Source organism: Carica papaya, chromosome 8 (assembly GCF_054855325.1).
Source record: "Carica papaya isolate Zhongbai chromosome 8, ASM5485532v1, whole genome shotgun sequence".
Taxonomy (NCBI): Eukaryota; Viridiplantae; Streptophyta; class Magnoliopsida; order Brassicales; family Caricaceae; genus Carica; species Carica papaya.
The window spans coordinates 32,247,046-32,263,915 of record NC_142316.1 but is presented as its reverse complement, the minus strand read 5'-3'; the positions used below and the strand labels follow the sequence as shown (position 1 = coordinate 32,263,915).

Sequence of the window (16,870 nt, the reverse complement as noted above, 5' to 3'; positions counted from 1 at the left end):
AGTAAAAGAAACATTAAAGTTGGAGTTGTCCAAGAAGATAGTGACGGGCCGCGGGCGGGGGCGGTGGCGGGCGAGTGGCACGGCAGGCAAACTGTTTTATTTCAACTTCATCAATACTTTGATGACATCACTTAATTCTATATAAATTTTGGGAGCCTTTTTATTCTTTTACAAATATATCATATTTTCTAATACACACACATATATATATATTTGTAAATAAATTCTATAAAAAAAATTTAAATTTATTTTAAACATAGGCTTAAGTGCATTCAATAATATTAACCAGAAATCCATTCAAGTACAAAATTCAAATTGGAGATCGCAACAAGTCTACACAACAAATCCTTCCCAAAGCTCATCGTTTCCCTCCACCACCACCAATCTTTGGACCTTTTGGTCCGGCGCCCTTAGGAGCATTCCCCTTCCCTCCTGTCTTCTGTTGCTTTGCCATCACTTCTGCCTTTTTTGCCTTCTTTTCATCCTTCGTCTTCTTGATCCTTTCCTTAATCTCGCTGCAATACGATCATAGATCGACTGAGAACAAGACCAAATATATATATATACCAGCAATAGTTTAAACAAAATGTTCTGGAAGAGCAAACAGGAAAACTGCTAAAAAAACAATACACACCGAAGAGCAGCTTCCCTGGCAGCATCACGAACTTCTGGCTTTTCAGTTCTTCTCTTCTGGATAACTTCCAAGGTGGCACCCACAATAGACCTGGAGTATGGTTTTTTGGTGGTGCGTCTCCTCTTCTTCACAGCCTCTTGGGCAATGTCCTTAACATAGTAAGGAGACATAACTATGAGTTGGCTGATTATGGACAGATTTTTTACTTAATTAACAGAGAAGCATTGTGCAGGAAAAATCTTTAAAATGCCGAAAATGAGTCCCCAAACATATTCAAGTAACTCATCAAACAAATTCGACTAATCGAGTTTAAATGTGGATAACCTGCACCCTTTGAAAAGTTGAGGAGCAGGTTATCATATACCATCTTATCAAATTATCCACTCAAATAAACAAGATAAAAGACAGATCCTATGACCCACTGACTGCACCATTCAAAATCAAAACCAATAACCGGTAATTTTTTACCTTCTTGTGTTGCTTCCTGTACATAGCAGTCCAGGTAAGCTTCGATGGCTTCAACCTGTTATGGAAGTATCTCTTGCATTTTGAGTTGGCAAACAGGAAAACCTGAAGAATGAAGTGTGCATCAGTCATTATCATTAAACATGACTGCATAAAACCTACCTATTTTGTCAATAGAGACAGGATAACCATAATGAAAAGAAGAAAGTTTTTGCCGCTTAGAAGAAGTGTCAACCAGGTAAAGCTCATAAATACAAATAAAAAGTGGCTCAAATTTACCTGAGAATCAGAACGAATAAATCTGATGCCTTTCCCAGGGTAAATTTTGGCCCCACTGAAGCGACAGAGTTCCGTCCTATCATACCAATAATTTTTTAAGTTTTAGATTCAGAATCTCAACATGATTATCCAATATTTAAGTTTAGAATATTCATCATAGCAGAACAAGCATTCTACGCAGGAAACCAATTGCTTTTCTCCGTGATGATAATCAACCCAAACTAATTTCATATTTTTTTACTCTTTTATATGCAATTTCAGCCTTTCACCTATGCTGATGCAAGGAGCACAAACCTGAGATCATAAATCTAAGCCTTGCCAGACATGCCAAGACGACAAAATATCTCAATGTTTTGCTATTCACAACCTTAATTGTGAAGCACCTATATTTCAATTGCAAACAATAAATGACACATTAGACATACAAATGATGTAGAATAGAAAAGGATGTGGGCCACAAGGAAACCATTCTAATGACATGTGCATTTTCATCAAAACTAATCAAAAGGAATTTTTCAACAAAATATTGCCTTAAAATAATTTAATTTAATTTCAATCATTAAAGGTCATTCATATCATGAACGAAATTCTGAACCTAATGAATTATGGATGGCAAATCCAAGCAGACTGACCTGCTATCTCTCTTTTTCTAGAATCCAACAATACTTTTATTTGTCTGTTTCCTGAATCCAAAGGATTCAAGTCTCCATTCTGAAGGAATCTACTACACTAAGTCAAGGTAAACTTAAAGAACATTAATGTCCAGGGGATCATGGAGATCACTTATGGAAAAAACAGTGTCCCCTCGAAAAACCACAGAAGATCAATTAATAATCTATTAATTTCTGCCTCTTAACTGAAGCTAAAACTATATACATTGATGCATATAGCTACTCAAAGAGGCATATCGAGAGAAAATAGAGGAGAAACTTACTTAAGAACCATGGCTGCTACTCTGCTGCTGCTGTACCTCCTTTTCTGCGGAAACCCTAGAACACAAAAGTGAAGACACATTATATATAAAGATTCACATGTGGCCGGATCGAGTCCTAGTCTGACTCATCCTAAAAACCCACGATGGCCCAATAGCCTTATAGGTTGCCAGGCCTTGTTGAATATTATCTTCATAAATTAATAATTAATAATTAATAATTTTTCTCACTATTTTAATTGATAAAATAATTATGCTCATTGAAAATTGGTAAAAAAAAAAATAACTCCCCTTTCTTGTCATAGAAAACTACTTAAAGATACCTTTGTAAAATAATAATGGCTGTAATCCTAATATCTTATGTTAAGAATAAAATAATAGCAAAAAAGTAAAAGGTGATCAAGTTAATAATAATAATAATAATAATAATAACATGGGTAAATTTAATCTTATTTTGTTTATATTTTTCTAATCCCTTTTTATATCTGGTACTCAGCGTAATGACTGAAATGACTAGGCCCATGTCATCCGTCTTCTTCCATGGTCATTTCAAACTCCCAAGTCATGCATATACATTAGCAAGCAGAACTATTGTCCCATAAACAAGGAAAAACCAGAAGAAATAAAAACAGAGATAAAGATAATAATGCCCGAAAACAAATAACAAGTAAATCTGGAAAAACTATAGGAACAGAAGCTAAGATTATTATGCCCGAGGATAGATAACAAACAAAATCTAGAAGCACTAAAAGAAACAGAAAATTAACCTCTTATGCTCGAGGATGGATCAACAAGGATATGACATAAGCACTAAAAAAAGCAGAAATTATCATGACGGAAGCACCACAAAACAATCACACTTGAAGCAGAACACCAATGTTGGGCTAATTGATTCCTAAAGTCTGAATCTAAACTATAAGTTCAACATACTCAAGAATGGGAATCAATAACCATTCATGCTAAGTACTCAGTCCCAATTTAAGGAGTTTCCATCAACGCAAAACACAGAAAAATTTCACAATTTATAACACACGTAATCATCAAATCCAGACACATTTAGCTACCTGCCACCACATACATCAATTTATTCCATTCAACATCGTCATTCCTCTCAACAAAACATGCATACTGTAATCTCACGAAATTAGACGACATAGTAAGATAAAAACCTACCTACTAATGTTTAACTTGAATGCTAACGTTCCCTTACGCCGCCAATTCCTTAAGAAACGAAAGAGGACCCAAAGGATTCTTCCTCTTCACGCGCGACAGCTTCTGAAATAAAGAAGAAGAGGAACGGCGACTTTATCTGCTGGAACAAAACCCTAAAGGAGTTTTTCTAGCCCGAGCATACGGCGCCGTTTTATAATTAACCGAAACCGCGTCGTTTTGTACTAGTCGAATGGACGTCGTTTAAGATCGCTATGAATTGTCGTTTAGTAGATTCTTACCCACCTTTTTCTTTTTTCTCTGTTATTTTTTACAAGTTCAAAAAAAAAAAAAAACTCATTATTTTGATGATAGTGATGATGACACCACACTAAACCATTTCTAACTGGTAACTCGATCAACGCTCCTCCTTTCGCACGCGTTGTAGAAGAAGGCTAATCCAGAGTCTAATCCTCTACTTCAGGACAAAATCACCTGCTTAAATCCAACTCAAGAGAAGTTTCCTGCCCACATCTGCCATCTCCCCTACTGAAACAAACCCGCAAGACAAGGAAAGTATCATCCAGTCCACTGTACTACCACACCTTGTCGATCAATCAACTTTTGGGCGATTTGTAGCGGGAGGAGGAGATGGAGGATAGGAAGGAGGAGGAGGAGTGGAGCAGTGAGAGCGGAGACTTCACATCGGAGGATGAAGGAATCGAAGATTACCGGCGCGGCGGATATCACGCTGTCCGCATCGGAGACACCTTCAGAAACGGCCGTTATGTTGTCCAGACCAAGCTAGGGTGGGGACATTTCTCCACCGTCTGGCTTGCTTGGGATACACAATCCTCTGTACTTCTCTTTCTCTCTCAATGTCCATATAAATATGTATTTATCATATTGACTTGTGTTATGTTATGTCTCTGGATTTGTGTGGGAGGGTTTCCGTTGATCTTGCAGCTGAGTTGGGGAATTTGTTTTGACTTTACCATGATCGTTGCGTTTTAGGTTGGTGATTCATGGATGTGACTGAACTCTTGTTTGTGCTTCATTTTAGTGTAAATATATTCATTGGGTTTATCTAGAATTAGGACAACCGCCCGCTTTGTTGAATTTTAAGCTGCAATGTATGCCTTCTTGTTTCAAATACTTAGCAAAGAGATGAACAATAATGAAGGTATGCCCTTTGTGCTTTATGTCAGATTTAGATGTCTAGAAAACCTAGGTTTTGATAAGCCAGAGAAGTTGCTTTTGCATGCCATTTTGTTAAGTTGCATAATCACATTTCTGTCCATTTGCTTCATTTGTCTGTCATACTTGTGTTGTTTTTCACTGTATCTTACTGCGGTTTTCCAATTTGATCATTTGAATGTTGATAGGATTGTCTATAAAGGCCATCAACTTTTAGAAATCTCTTCTGTATGATTATTGGAGGTTCATCAATTGGTTTCCCACACAATGTAGGGCAATTAATTGAAGTGTTTGTTCTTCGTATTTTTCATTGAAAATTAATTGATCGAAGCTCTTGTGCATTTGAGTCTTCATTTAATTGTATTTGTGCATTTTGATTATTTATTACTGTTGCAACAAAAACAGCTGAATGTTCTGCTACAAGCATTCATCTTTATTTCTTTTCTCTTACATCGTTCAATAGCAATCATATGACATTTGAATGAGAAGTTTCTCATTTTTGCTTCTGATTTTGAGCAATTGAAAAATACAGAGGTATGTTGCTCTGAAAGTACAAAAGAGTGCTCAGCACTACACTGAGGCTGCAATGGATGAGATAACCATCCTACAACAAATTGCAGAGGGTGACCCAGATGATAAGAAATGTGTTGTGAAGCTTTTGGATCATTTTAAACATTCTGGTCCAAATGGGCAGCACGTTTGTATGGTTTTTGAATACTTGGGCGATAATCTTTTGACACTCATCAAGTACAGTGATTACTGCGGCATCCCCATTCATATGGTTAAGGAGATATGCTTCCATGTTTTGGTGGGTCTAGACTACTTGCATAGACAACTTTCTATCATACACACTGATTTAAAGCCAGAAAACATTTTGCTATTGTCGATGATAGATCCATCTAAGGACCCTAGAAAGTCAGGTGCCCCTCTAATTCTTCCAAATAGCAAGGATAAGACCGTAGACATTAAGGTTTCAAATGGGGATTTAACTAGGAATCAGAAGAAAAAGATCCGAAGAAAGGCTAAACTAGCAGCTCAAGGGTGTGTGGAGAAGGAAGCTTCTGCTGAAGATGGTGCAGGCCATGAAACATCTAATGCAGTAGGATCATCAACTAACGAGAAAGCTAATGAAGGATCAGTTGAAACCCATCCTTCTACTTCTGTCACTGCAAATAGATCATCAGATACTGATGGAGCAAAGGGTGTGGGGCAAGAAAATCAAAATACAAAGAGGGGGAGCCGGTCCAATAGGAAGAAGCTGTTGGGTTCTGTTGATCTCAAGTGCAAATTGGTTGACTTTGGTAATGCATGTTGGACATACAAACAATTTACAAATGATATTCAGACAAGACAGTACAGGTGTCCAGAGGTGATTCTTGGATCTAAATATTCTACATCAGCTGATCTATGGTCATTTGCTTGCATATGTTTTGAGCTTGCTACGGGGGATGTACTCTTTGATCCCCACAGTGGCGACAACTTTGATAGGGATGAGGTATGGATTTTTCTTAACCTTCTATTACCAGTGTTTTAAGCTTGTAATGAATATTCTTCTTAGCATTCTCTTTTATCCTTTTCTTCATGTTGATGGAAGATCATGGAATTCATCGTTTCTGACCTCTGAATTTTATATATTAATATCACTCAGCCTTTCTGCTTAACATTTTAATCTAGCTTAGCAATGGGAAGGGGTTTTTGCGTGTGCATACTCTCCTTTGTATGTGCCTTCAGCTATGATATTCCTCTCGAGGAATTTCTGATGACAATGTCGACAAACTTCAATATTTTTTTATCCCTTTTCTTCTCAAAGAAAAAGTTTAATCTAGTTTATTTTGTTTTCTATTTAATTAGGAGTGAAACAAAATGCAGGAAATATCATTGTAGGTACTAATATAAACTCATCAATATAAGTAGGTACGTAGTCAGTGAATCCCTTTGGGGCATGGGTTCTGTGCAATAATCAAAACTTTCTGGGAGAATAGGAGTTTCTCTCATTCGAAAAACGTGTTACTTCATTAGCATTTAGAAATGATTTCCTTCATGGAGTTGAAGATGTCTCTCTGGCATCTTTTACCCAGACATGTTTTTCTTGGCTAAGAGATTCCAAGTAGTTGAAATTTGAAAAGAGACTCGTTTAGGTTTCAGGATAAGGGTTCCCGAATATTAGAAGTACTTGTTTTAGTTCAAATAGATCTGTATGAGAATCCTAAGAATTTTATGAAAACTCCCTTTCTCTCCATACAGTTGCATTATGGAAAAAAATAGCACACCAAATAACAATGATCCATGATGACTAGTGGGTGAACTAATCATGTAAATGGTTTAGAAATAGAAAAAGTTAATTGAGAAACGGAAGAATAAAGATATGATAGGAGAAATTAGAGATCAATATGAAGAAATATGTAGAAAAATAAATCGAACGAGATTGGTTCGGTGAAAAAATTAAATAACTATTAGTTCTCTTGGAATAGTTATCAAAGAGTTGACTACTAATCATTGGCATGGAGGAATACATTTTTTAAAATAAAATATACGATGTGTATCATTGTTTACAAGCACCAAAGGAATGTCAACTCATGTACAAAATAATTTACAATTCAAGCAAGATATCAAGAAAATTCCCAAAAGCCTCTATAGATTGTAAAGAATGAACCATTATCAATGAACCCAAGGTCTGAAACTATCTATCTCTAACTCGATCGAAGTTGGCTTCCACTCCCTTGAAAGCTCTCATGTTTTTTTCTTTCCATACAACCCGAAAATTAGCAAGGGGAATGAGACCCACTTTTTTCTTCCCATTGCTAATACCCTTCCAAGCCCAAATGTTGTCCCTTACATTACCCTCCATTACCCAATTGATTCCCAATAAACCAATGCACCACGGTCTATAACTTATACACTAGTGGATTGGCCAAAAACAAGGGAAAATCCACCATGACTAATGCCCACAGGATGGCTCAGATGGAAGACTCACTGCGTGGCATGGAGAGGAGAATCTAGGACTTCATGACTGGAATCTATAAGTCCATGGATGCCAAGCTTGAGGTCAAGCTCGACGCCAAGTTGGCTGAAAATAATGCCCGGCTACAGCTATTTATAGCTGACACAGTTTGGTCCGTCGTGGCAACCCCCACTCTACTTGCCAGAATCCACGCCAGCCCCTCATCCAAACCAACATCCATCTCAAGCTTAAACCTTTTCCTACTCCCAGGTGTCCCAAGGCCTCTTACCCACTCCAGGAGTAAAAGAAAAAAGGAGGGAGTAGTCATTTCCTAACTTACTTGTCTAATGCCTTAGGGGTAAACACACCAAGGATTGACATTCCTATCTTTAAAGGAGTTAGCCCCAGGTCTTGGTGAGAAGATGCAAGAAATATTTGGAAGTTGTCTATGGAGTGGATGACGATAAAAAAATGGAGGTGGTCACCCTGTCTTTTGGAGAGAAAAAGATATTTGGTTTCAGCGGTGACAAGCACCATGGAGGCATGAATTGGGAGGTATTTGAAGAAAACTTTGGATGAGATTCGGAGACCGCTCGGTAGCAGATGTTGTAGAAGAGTTCAAAAATTGAAGCAAGAAAGTTCTTTCAAGAGATGTTTGAAGAGCTAAGGTCAGTAACGTGAAAACAAACCCTTTTGTGAATCTTACTTCATATCTTTCTTCATTAGTGGCCTAAATGAAGAGTTAAGACTCATGATGAAGTTTTTCAAACCACAAACCCTAAGTATGGCATATGAACCCAAATAGACTAAGGTCTCCTATGAAGGCGGCGGCTAGAGTTGTGGTGGCTAGTAATGAAGGCTGACCCTTTTTATGGTTCTTTTATTTCGACAATGAATGTCGAATAGGGTTTGTAAAAAAGTTTAGGATTTCTTAACTTGGTTATAATACAATGTGAAGAATGACTAATGTGTATTTTATTAAATATTACAACTTTATATATGTAATTTTTCTTAGAATAGAAAAGGAAATAAATCATTGATTACATTAATTACATAGAGTATTATCATACCCTAATGTCCTTTAGCCTAATTACACACTCTTCACACATTTATTTCATTCTCGCTCATCTTAAGGAACTATTCTTAGAAAGCATCATTCCATTTCTTCTTTTTCCTCTTTTATGGAGCTTTTGAATTTCGAGCATAGAAATTATGTACATGCTTTCACTCTTTTAAGGAACTATTCTTTCGAAATTGTCATTTCATTTCCTTCTTTTCCTCTTTTATGGAGCTTTTGAATTTCGAGCATTGAAATTACTTATCTGCTTTCACTATAAATGCCATATTGCATTGATATCATTGCTCCTCGGGTTTTATTTTTGAACTAAATATATAGATGAGAAACATTGGGGAAGTCTTGAATGGATGTCCTGCATTCCTCATGCATTATTTATGTGGTTCTTTTGTGGACACTCTGGTTTTAGATTTAACCGAATCAGCTGGAAAGCATTGTCTTTTAAGGCCTAAGCATACCATCATAATGTGTTTTGCACTATATTCAGGACCACTTGGCTTTAATGATGGAGCTTCTTGGGATGATGCCTCGAAAGGTGAGAAAATTATAAACACCACCGTTCTTTAGATTTGCAAGACATTTGTGTCTGACTCAAAACATCTGTGCAACATTTCTCAGATTGCTTTAGGTGGCCGATACTCCCGAGATTTTTTTAATCGATATGGTGATCTCAGGCACATTCGACGATTGCGTTTCTGGCCCCTGAACAAGGTTCTCATTGAGAAGTATGAGTTCAGCGAGCAAGATGCAAATGACATGACTGACTTCCTTGTCCCTATACTTGATTTTGTCCCTGAGAAACGGCCTACTGCTGCTCAGTGTCTTGCTCATCCATGGCTAAATGCTGGTCCCTGCCTTTTGGGGCCATCTTTGTCTTCTCAAGACCAAGCTAGTACCAGTTCTGAGAAAAAGAAGAGGGAGAAGGATGAGAGGGAGGCAATGGAAGTTGGAATGGGGAATATCGCTATCAATACAGATTCTAAACCAGTCAAAGATTCAAACTCTGGCTCTAAACCAGATTCTAAATCATTCATTGCAGGTGCAGCCACTGGGAGTTCTTCTAGGTAGGATTCTCTGCTGCTTCACTTTGGCAGTGAAGTTCTCCAGTGGATTTTGGTGTTCTCGTGGGACATAAACATGAACATTCCTGCCAATGTTTCAACTTTGGAATCTCTATTTCGGATGGAAGATAGGAGGAATAGCATTTGTTTTCTAAGCCACAAACCAACTTGATTGGAACAGAGATGGGCCCAACAGGATAGATGGTGAGGCGAAAGGGAGAATCCAACTTTAAACCAGAGGTACATTGAAGTGTACAACTTTCTAATGTACCAAACTGGCCAAACCAAACCGGCCTTTTTCACAAAAAAAAAAAAAAAAAATCTCTCTTGTTTGTGGACATTGTTATTGTTTAATGAGATTCACTGTACTGCCTGCCATTCGTGATACCGAAACTATTGATACTAATGCATGTCTTTGTGAATCATGTTGCTAATGCATCTTTTCTTCCTTGCCGGCCAAGCCAGTTTCGTAAACTGAGGATTAAATCCGAAACTAGTCTAGTACCTTTACTCATCGACGAAGTAACTTGCAAGCAGCAAGTCATTTAGTTGCTTAATTATTTGCTCTCATATCTGGTTAACTTGCCTATCCATAGGCAATATCTCGAAGGCTGAAGGAAGAGATGGTTTTATCATGATATATGGCAATGGTATTTTATAGTCACGGTGAAAGTCAGATTATTGTTAAATTATTAAGTAATAAAACAAATTTTTATGTATGGTCCAAATACCATCTAACAATAATTTTTGATTAGTAAGTTAATAATTATTTATTAAATGGACTATTCCTTAATATTATAATTTCTTTTTTGTTTATTGCTGCTGGATTATATAAATAAATTTCAGAAAACTATTATTGTTGCTTGCGGCAATTGGTTTCAATTCACTAATTGAAATTATAAAACTCGGTTTCTTTAAAAAAAAATAAAATAAATTAATTTGTAGTCATCAATCGGACGGGTGTTTCATAATTAAATAGCTGCCTGTCAATCCTCGTGCCCAAATAATTAATTTTGAACCAAACAGGTTGGTCCGTTCATTAATCATATGCTTCTAAGAAAACACCAACATGGATTCAATTAGAAATTCAAAATTTGTGTTGCATAAATTAATAACTATTTTCGTTGAATTTGGTCAAAAAGAAATTTAATTGGATCGACCACGTGGTATGTAACAAACAGGACTGGGTGGGCCGTAGGGGATAAGATGGTCCCACACATTATTACGAGAACAATTGTCCTTTTTTTTTTTTTTTTTACTCGTTGAAATGTAGCACGTTTTTCTCCAAAATTTTGCTTTTTATATTTTTTATAATTTGACCTCAGTCAACTTTCTTTTTATTCTTCGAAAAAAAAAAGGAATTAAAATATTTAAACTATTTTTAAATATTTTAAAAAATAATTTGAAAAATACATATAAAAGTACTGTAGAACACAATTAGTAAATGATAAAACACAAGATTACTCAAAAGAAAAGAGAATTTAAAAAAAAAAACAAAATTTCCCAATTAAATTTTCAACTCTCTTCGTTATAAAAATCTTAATTAAAAGAATAGACAGACTCACTAATGAAGCGCATGCCATTTTGGACTACCGTCTTATCTCAGTTCTAACCAGTTAAAAAGGCCTGTCATTTCTCACCAACTCTCTGCCTACCATCTCATTCACCATGAAAAATAATTGAACACCAAATATAGAGAGTAACTTTTGGATTTATTGAGGAACTTCAATGAAATATTCCACCCAATTCATCTCCAATCTAATGCTGAAATTGCAGCACAACAATGAATATATATATATATATATATATAGCTAATGGTGTCAGCGAGAGGCTAACACTAGTCTGCAACTAGCTAGTCCTGCATACAGATTATTAAGACCAGACTCTGCTTTTCAATGTTGGTCAACTATGAATTGGCCACAGAAAAACTCTCACTTCCCAGAATTACCCTTCTGCATTTTCTTCTCTTCATTTCAAGAGTCCAGAATCTAATATTGATACCATTGTTTTTTTTTTTTTTTTTTATTGTGCTGGTCAACTAGGAATTGGCCAACATCCCCGTCGCGTTTTCTTCTTGCATTCATTGTCAATGATCATTGACTGCTGCAGAATCCTAAGAATCCCATGAACTCATGATTACGAATCATTTTGATGCTTGTTTCGATACCAATGACTCCTGTTGGATCATGAAAAAGAACCAAGAGAATCAACTGTTGTTGTTTTAAGCAGGTAAGAAAATTCTGACCAGGAACTATCTAAATTATAAACTTTAATTCTTGAACTTTTCATCGTACCCATTGTGAGAGCACTGGCAAAGATGACAGCGGAGAGGATGAATACAATCAGGGAAGCCCTCTTAAGAATTGTAATTAACTTTCTTACAAAGTATTGTCCCCAAAAACCAGCTAAGATAGACACTGTCGTTAGGTATAAAGCTGAAAAAGAAAACGAGGAAATAAACAAATAAGAACACATCATTAGCATCAGTGTCTTTGATATTTATAATACAGATGCATCTGGGTTTATATAAAGGCAAAAGCTAAGTGGAAACAGGAAGGAAATATACCGTAGGGAATAGGGAACCTCTTGAGAAGGTAGAACTCGACAACAGATAAAGATGAAGAGAACATCATCACAAATGTTGCTGTGGCACTAGCAACCTGTGGAAAACCACAAAGTATGTTATATTTCTTTCGATGTTCAAGAATAAAAAATTCTTTCAAAGAATCAAAAAGTAGATGTTAAAGAACTGACATAAAAAAAAAAAAATGCACTTGAAGGGTGTATTCGTATTCACAAATAACATCTATCTAATGTTATATTTCTTTTCCCAGTAAACAGAAGTTCAAACCTTAGAAATTGGAGTTGAAACAGGTGATCATACCTGAGGGATAACACCAATCTCAAGCAATAATGGCCCCAGAACGAAACCTCCTCCTGAGCCCAGGAGACCCCCAACTGTTCCTCCTATGATACCACAAAGTGCACAAAATGCAAGGTGCATCGGAGTCCACTCAATCGAAGCCTCACAAATTGATTCGGTGTTTCCTGTGCTGATTCTCTTCTTGTGTTCTTTGTTCAGTTTTACTGCTTCAAATGCAAATACTCCAATTGCTGCAGGAAGCTGAAACACAGCACAAAAGAATTCCCAAACATAAGTCCCTAAAAAACCAATAAGCTGCATAGGGTTCAAGTCTTAATAAATTTTTTGATGGAGGGAATTCAACTCTCATCTTCTCAAATACTATAAATTATATTCTGAATATGCATATCAAAGCTAATATGAGAATAAAAATTTAGAATTTCTAGGAATTTAACTAAATGCAAACATAAAGTTTTGAGCTTTTATCAGTTAATGTACCTGCAAAGAGAACAGGACCCAGTACCATGTACTGCACTCAGGTGTATTATTCTGCATAAACAACACTATATTAGCATTACGATATAAAGTATGAGATATTAAAGAGAAAATGAGATGAGATTTACTTGCCTTGACAATTTGAATTAGTAAGTAACAGAACCACACACCCACCAACACTAGCAGCCTTTTCCACCTAAGGTTGAAACACACAATTTGCTGGAAGATAAAGAAAGTTGTGTTCAGTTTTCACGAAATTTAGGAGGATGAAAATCACATAACATTAGAAAATTTACACCAGTATTTGCTTACTAGTTCTGATTTTTCTTCTTTAGGTACCAAAGGTTCATACTCTGCGTCAATTAAGACTGCAGAAACACAAAATGCAAGAGATTAACATTGGTTACAATTCAAGGCTTCAAAAGTTGATGCAACCAAGAACAAAGAATAAAGAGAATATGTGCAACCACGTGACTTACGTTCACCGCGGGAATTTACTATAGCTTCTTGTCGCTTGGCCATCTCTTTCTGGCATTTCCGGATATTAGAATGCAAATTTTTAAAAAATTGAGTGAGTTTGACTTTGAAGTAAAAAGAACTTCACTTTGTCTCTAATTTATCTCAACTTACCTTCAAAATTGTCTCTTCTTTCCACATTTCAATCCCTTTAAAGAAAGACCTTGAAGAGGTCCCTGTTCATCAGAAAAACAATAATAAAAAAATTTTCTTGAAAAGAAATTTAACCCATTTTTGAGAAGCTACGGACAAAAATGGGGTTATAATCAAATATGTAGCTGTTTAGGGGAAAAAAATTGAAGGGAAGGTAACCATCTTCCAAATACATACCTATGAAGAGTATAATGATCAGCACAGTGATAAGCCAATAAGGAAAGACAACACTCAAGGCAACACCAATAGTGATGCCAAGCATGAGCATAGGCTGAAATAGAAGTGCCAAGTCATAATCTATGATGGGTACTTCCTTTGTTGGATGCGGCACTCTTAGATTATACCAAACTGATGATGCTGATGCCCCCATTATCATACCTGCAAATTAACAAAAAAACAAGCAAAAACTAGTTTCTTTAGTTAACTCTTCTTTTCCGTTTAAGAAACAAGAGCACGGTCGAGATTTAAAACCTCCAAGCAAAAGGGAAAAAAACCCAAAAAGAGAAGAAAATTAAAAATCTGATCCTCTCCTAGAGTCTCTCTTCTTGCATCATCAATAAAAAAAACCAACTTTTTGTCGCCACAAACAGAAAGAAAAGATTTTTTTTTTTTTTTTGTATTCCCCAATAATGGACTTTGTTTCCTATGGTACTATTCAATATTCTTTGAACCAAATCACATCATTTCTGGATGAAAGCATAGCAGACAAAAAGAAAATGGAAGTAAAGAAAACTAGTCAAACAAAACCCATGATGTATAAAGCTAAGATTTTTACATTTGGAAAGAGCAGCAGCAGACTTTGTATCGAATCCGACAATCAAAGTAAGCATTGGTACGAAAATGCCTCCGCCACCAACCCCACCCACAGTTCCAAATGCAGATCCCAGAAATCCAATCATCGTCGCCAACACAATTCTCCAACTGAACTCCAAATTCTGCACCGGAAACCAAACATCTCAATAAAAAAAACTGCATACCCTGTTCTTAACTTTCCCATAAACATGCAAAGAAAAGGAAAATAATAATAATCTCGGGGAACAAAAAAACAGAAACAGACATACAGGCCAAACTTTTTCTTTGCCGGGATTTGATGATCCATAAGACGCAAGCAATAGAGTTGAGTTCGCAGAAAAAGCAAGAGGCTGATATGGGCTTCTCTCAGTAGAGTTATTGAGGAAGAAAACAGAAAGAATCGCAAGAGAAAATCCTGAAAGAAGATAAAGCACGAATCCTCTCGTCGCCATGGATGTTTTTATCTTTTTTTCGTTAAACCGAAAACGATTACAGCGCCAAGATCTCGTTTTCTTCAATGGAGAAAATCCAGATACGAAAATATTCCGAGTTCTGCTTCTAATCAACAAGAAAACGAAGAACTCAAAAGAACCGCCTTGTGAAATAAACAGTTTTTGCAGAGAATGAGAGGGGGGACGGCGAGAGCCTAGAATGGGTGTTGGCCGTTTTTGAAGGAGAGGGTGGGTGGCTGGCTGGCTGGCTGGCTCACATGCATGTACTGCCACCCTGTGTCGTCAATAAAATCAGACTCATGTGCACGTGGCAAAATCGGATAGGTTAAACTGTTTTTTCAAATCAACAATCACTATATTTTATATTGTCCGCCTAACAAAATGCAAAATAATTTTAATACCATAAAATTTAGGCCTCCTAATTACATTTTCTCAAGGAAAAAAATAAATAAAGATAATGATTTTTTGAGAAATTAAAGGGAACAAAAAAAAAAAAATGGGCGTAGCAAAATAAATGCAATTAATTTATTTTACCATTAATGGGGGGATTCATTGTCTGTTGATGGGTTGGTACTTGCCATCCAAATCATAATTTATTACATTTTATTAAAGAAAAAGAAAATCAAAAGAGAAAATAATTTTTAATTTTTTCAAAATGCAATAATTCATGAATTTGGAATGTCTTGCATGTACGTGATAATTTCTCATAACACTTTTTGTTTAACTTCTCAGTACGGACGTTAGGTGGGGTCCAGCGAAGAAGAAATCATATGAAAAGATTAAGACGGGGAGATTGGGGATTGGGTTAATCAGGTCCACACGTTTGTGTCCGATTGTGATTCTTCATGATCTTGCGTGATCAAACCAAAAAACGAATTCAATTTAATTTTCTCCTGGTTAAAATAAAATTGAACGCGCCAAACTCTGTCATATAAAAGCAAAATTCAATTTAATTTTTTCCTCTGGACACTAATAAATTACTTATAATATTTTCCACATTTTGTAGGATGAATTATGTATACGACTTTTTATACAAGTTTGAACGGGAATGCTAAATATTTTTAATTTTATTTTGGTGGTTCGATATTTAAAATGTGATGATACAAATTTAAGAATTTAAACGCATTAAATAATTAAAGTTTACAGAGTGAATAAAAATTAAATGAGATTAAACCAATCACAAATGTATAATAATTATTAAAGTTTATAGATATTTTTAAAAAGAGTTGGTCACTTATTTCAATTATAAATAAACTAATGATTTTATTTGGAAATTAAATAGCATTTCACTGTCATTTGTTATTTTAATGCTTCTTCAACTCACTTGTGTACAAGTTTTATAATCGCTTGCTGTACACGATGATATATATATATATATATATGTATTTATATTGTATAAGCAATGTTATGTTTATCTACGTGTGTATATATATATATATATATATATTTTTTTTTTTTTTTTGTGACATGCACGTACCCGGCATAACCTCAACAAAATTATAATTTAGAAAAAAAAATATATCTCAACAAATAAATCAAAGTATTGCAATGTCAAAATTACAATATCAATTATAAATATAAAGAAATTTAAATTCACGTGTGTTATTGTGAATTCAAGTTTACTGTTATATCTTTATTTAAATTTTTTTTTCTTGTTTGTTATTTAATATGCATTTTGCAAGCAATTTTTTTATTAATAAATTAATGATTAAATTAAATTTTTCTTTCGTCGTAATTATTTAAATTTAATCATTATAAAAAATATAATAAACTCACTCAATTTTATTACCTAATCCAATCAATATTTTCAGTAACATACTATTGAACTAATATTTTGATTATACTGTTTAAGCGTTATAAATTTATT

At 35.4% G+C, this 16,870-nt stretch overlaps 3 protein-coding genes across 3 annotated transcripts; 1 reads left to right on the top strand and 2 right to left on the bottom strand.

Annotated features, from left to right (window-relative positions):
• Positions 1 to 224: 224 nt before the first annotated feature.
• On the bottom strand, positions 225 to 3,641 carry LOC110822896 (large ribosomal subunit protein eL24). The gene is made up of 6 exons (XM_022053131.2): positions 3,483 to 3,641; positions 2,313 to 2,367; positions 1,379 to 1,454; positions 1,103 to 1,204; positions 635 to 783; positions 225 to 515 (listed from the first exon to the last, which is right to left on the bottom strand). The coding sequence occupies exons 2-6, from the start codon at positions 2,321 to 2,323 to the stop codon at positions 359 to 361; spliced, it is 495 nt and encodes a 164-aa protein (XP_021908823.1). The 5' UTR covers positions 2,324 to 2,367; positions 3,483 to 3,641; the 3' UTR covers positions 225 to 358.
• Positions 3,642 to 3,831: 190 nt separating this feature from the next.
• On the top strand, positions 3,832 to 10,192 carry SRPK4 (ser/arg-rich protein kinase 4). The gene is made up of 4 exons (XM_022052767.2): positions 3,832 to 4,316; positions 5,188 to 6,150; positions 9,159 to 9,206; positions 9,290 to 10,192. The coding sequence occupies exons 1-4, from the start codon at positions 4,110 to 4,112 to the stop codon at positions 9,737 to 9,739; spliced, it is 1,668 nt and encodes a 555-aa protein (XP_021908459.1). The 5' UTR covers positions 3,832 to 4,109; the 3' UTR covers positions 9,740 to 10,192.
• Positions 10,193 to 11,425: 1,233 nt separating this feature from the next.
• Positions 11,426 to 15,247, bottom strand: LOC110822898 (Sulfite exporter TauE/SafE family protein). The gene is made up of 12 exons (XM_022053133.2): positions 14,821 to 15,247; positions 14,535 to 14,694; positions 13,937 to 14,137; positions 13,721 to 13,782; positions 13,570 to 13,618; positions 13,403 to 13,458; positions 13,223 to 13,309; positions 13,094 to 13,144; positions 12,617 to 12,856; positions 12,299 to 12,392; positions 12,027 to 12,167; positions 11,426 to 11,908 (listed from the first exon to the last, which is right to left on the bottom strand). The coding sequence occupies exons 1-12, from the start codon at positions 15,001 to 15,003 to the stop codon at positions 11,826 to 11,828; spliced, it is 1,407 nt and encodes a 468-aa protein (XP_021908825.1). The 5' UTR covers positions 15,004 to 15,247; the 3' UTR covers positions 11,426 to 11,825.
• Between the last annotated feature and the right edge of the window lie 1,623 nt (positions 15,248 to 16,870).

Excerpts from the sequence above, each read along its gene's own strand:
- LOC110822898 (XM_022053133.2), bottom strand. The coding sequence starts at position 15,003 with ATGGCGACGAGAGGATTCGTGCTTTATCTTCTTTCAGGATTTTCTCTT. Across the intron at positions 13,310-13,402 it reads AAGAAGAAAAATCAGAACTA|CAAATTGTGTGTTTCAACCT; the intron begins GTAAGCAAATAC and ends TTTATCTTCCAG. Across the intron at positions 12,393-12,616 it reads AGATTGGTGTTATCCCTCAG|GTTGCTAGTGCCACAGCAAC; the intron begins GTATGATCACCT and ends GGTTTTCCACAG.
- LOC110822896 (XM_022053131.2), bottom strand. Across the intron at positions 1,205-1,378 it reads TTATTCGTTCTGATTCTCAG|GTTTTCCTGTTTGCCAACTC; the intron begins GTAAATTTGAGC and ends TTCATTCTTCAG. Across the intron at positions 516-634 it reads GCCAGGGAAGCTGCTCTTCG|CGAGATTAAGGAAAGGATCA; the intron begins GTGTGTATTGTT and ends ATCGTATTGCAG.
- SRPK4 (XM_022052767.2), top strand. The coding sequence starts at position 4,110 with ATGGAGGATAGGAAGGAGGAGGAGGAGTGGAGCAGTGAGAGCGGAGAC. Across the intron at positions 4,317-5,187 it reads CTTGGGATACACAATCCTCT|AGGTATGTTGCTCTGAAAGT; the intron begins GTACTTCTCTTT and ends TGAAAAATACAG. Across the intron at positions 6,151-9,158 it reads ACAACTTTGATAGGGATGAG|GACCACTTGGCTTTAATGAT; the intron begins GTATGGATTTTT and ends CACTATATTCAG.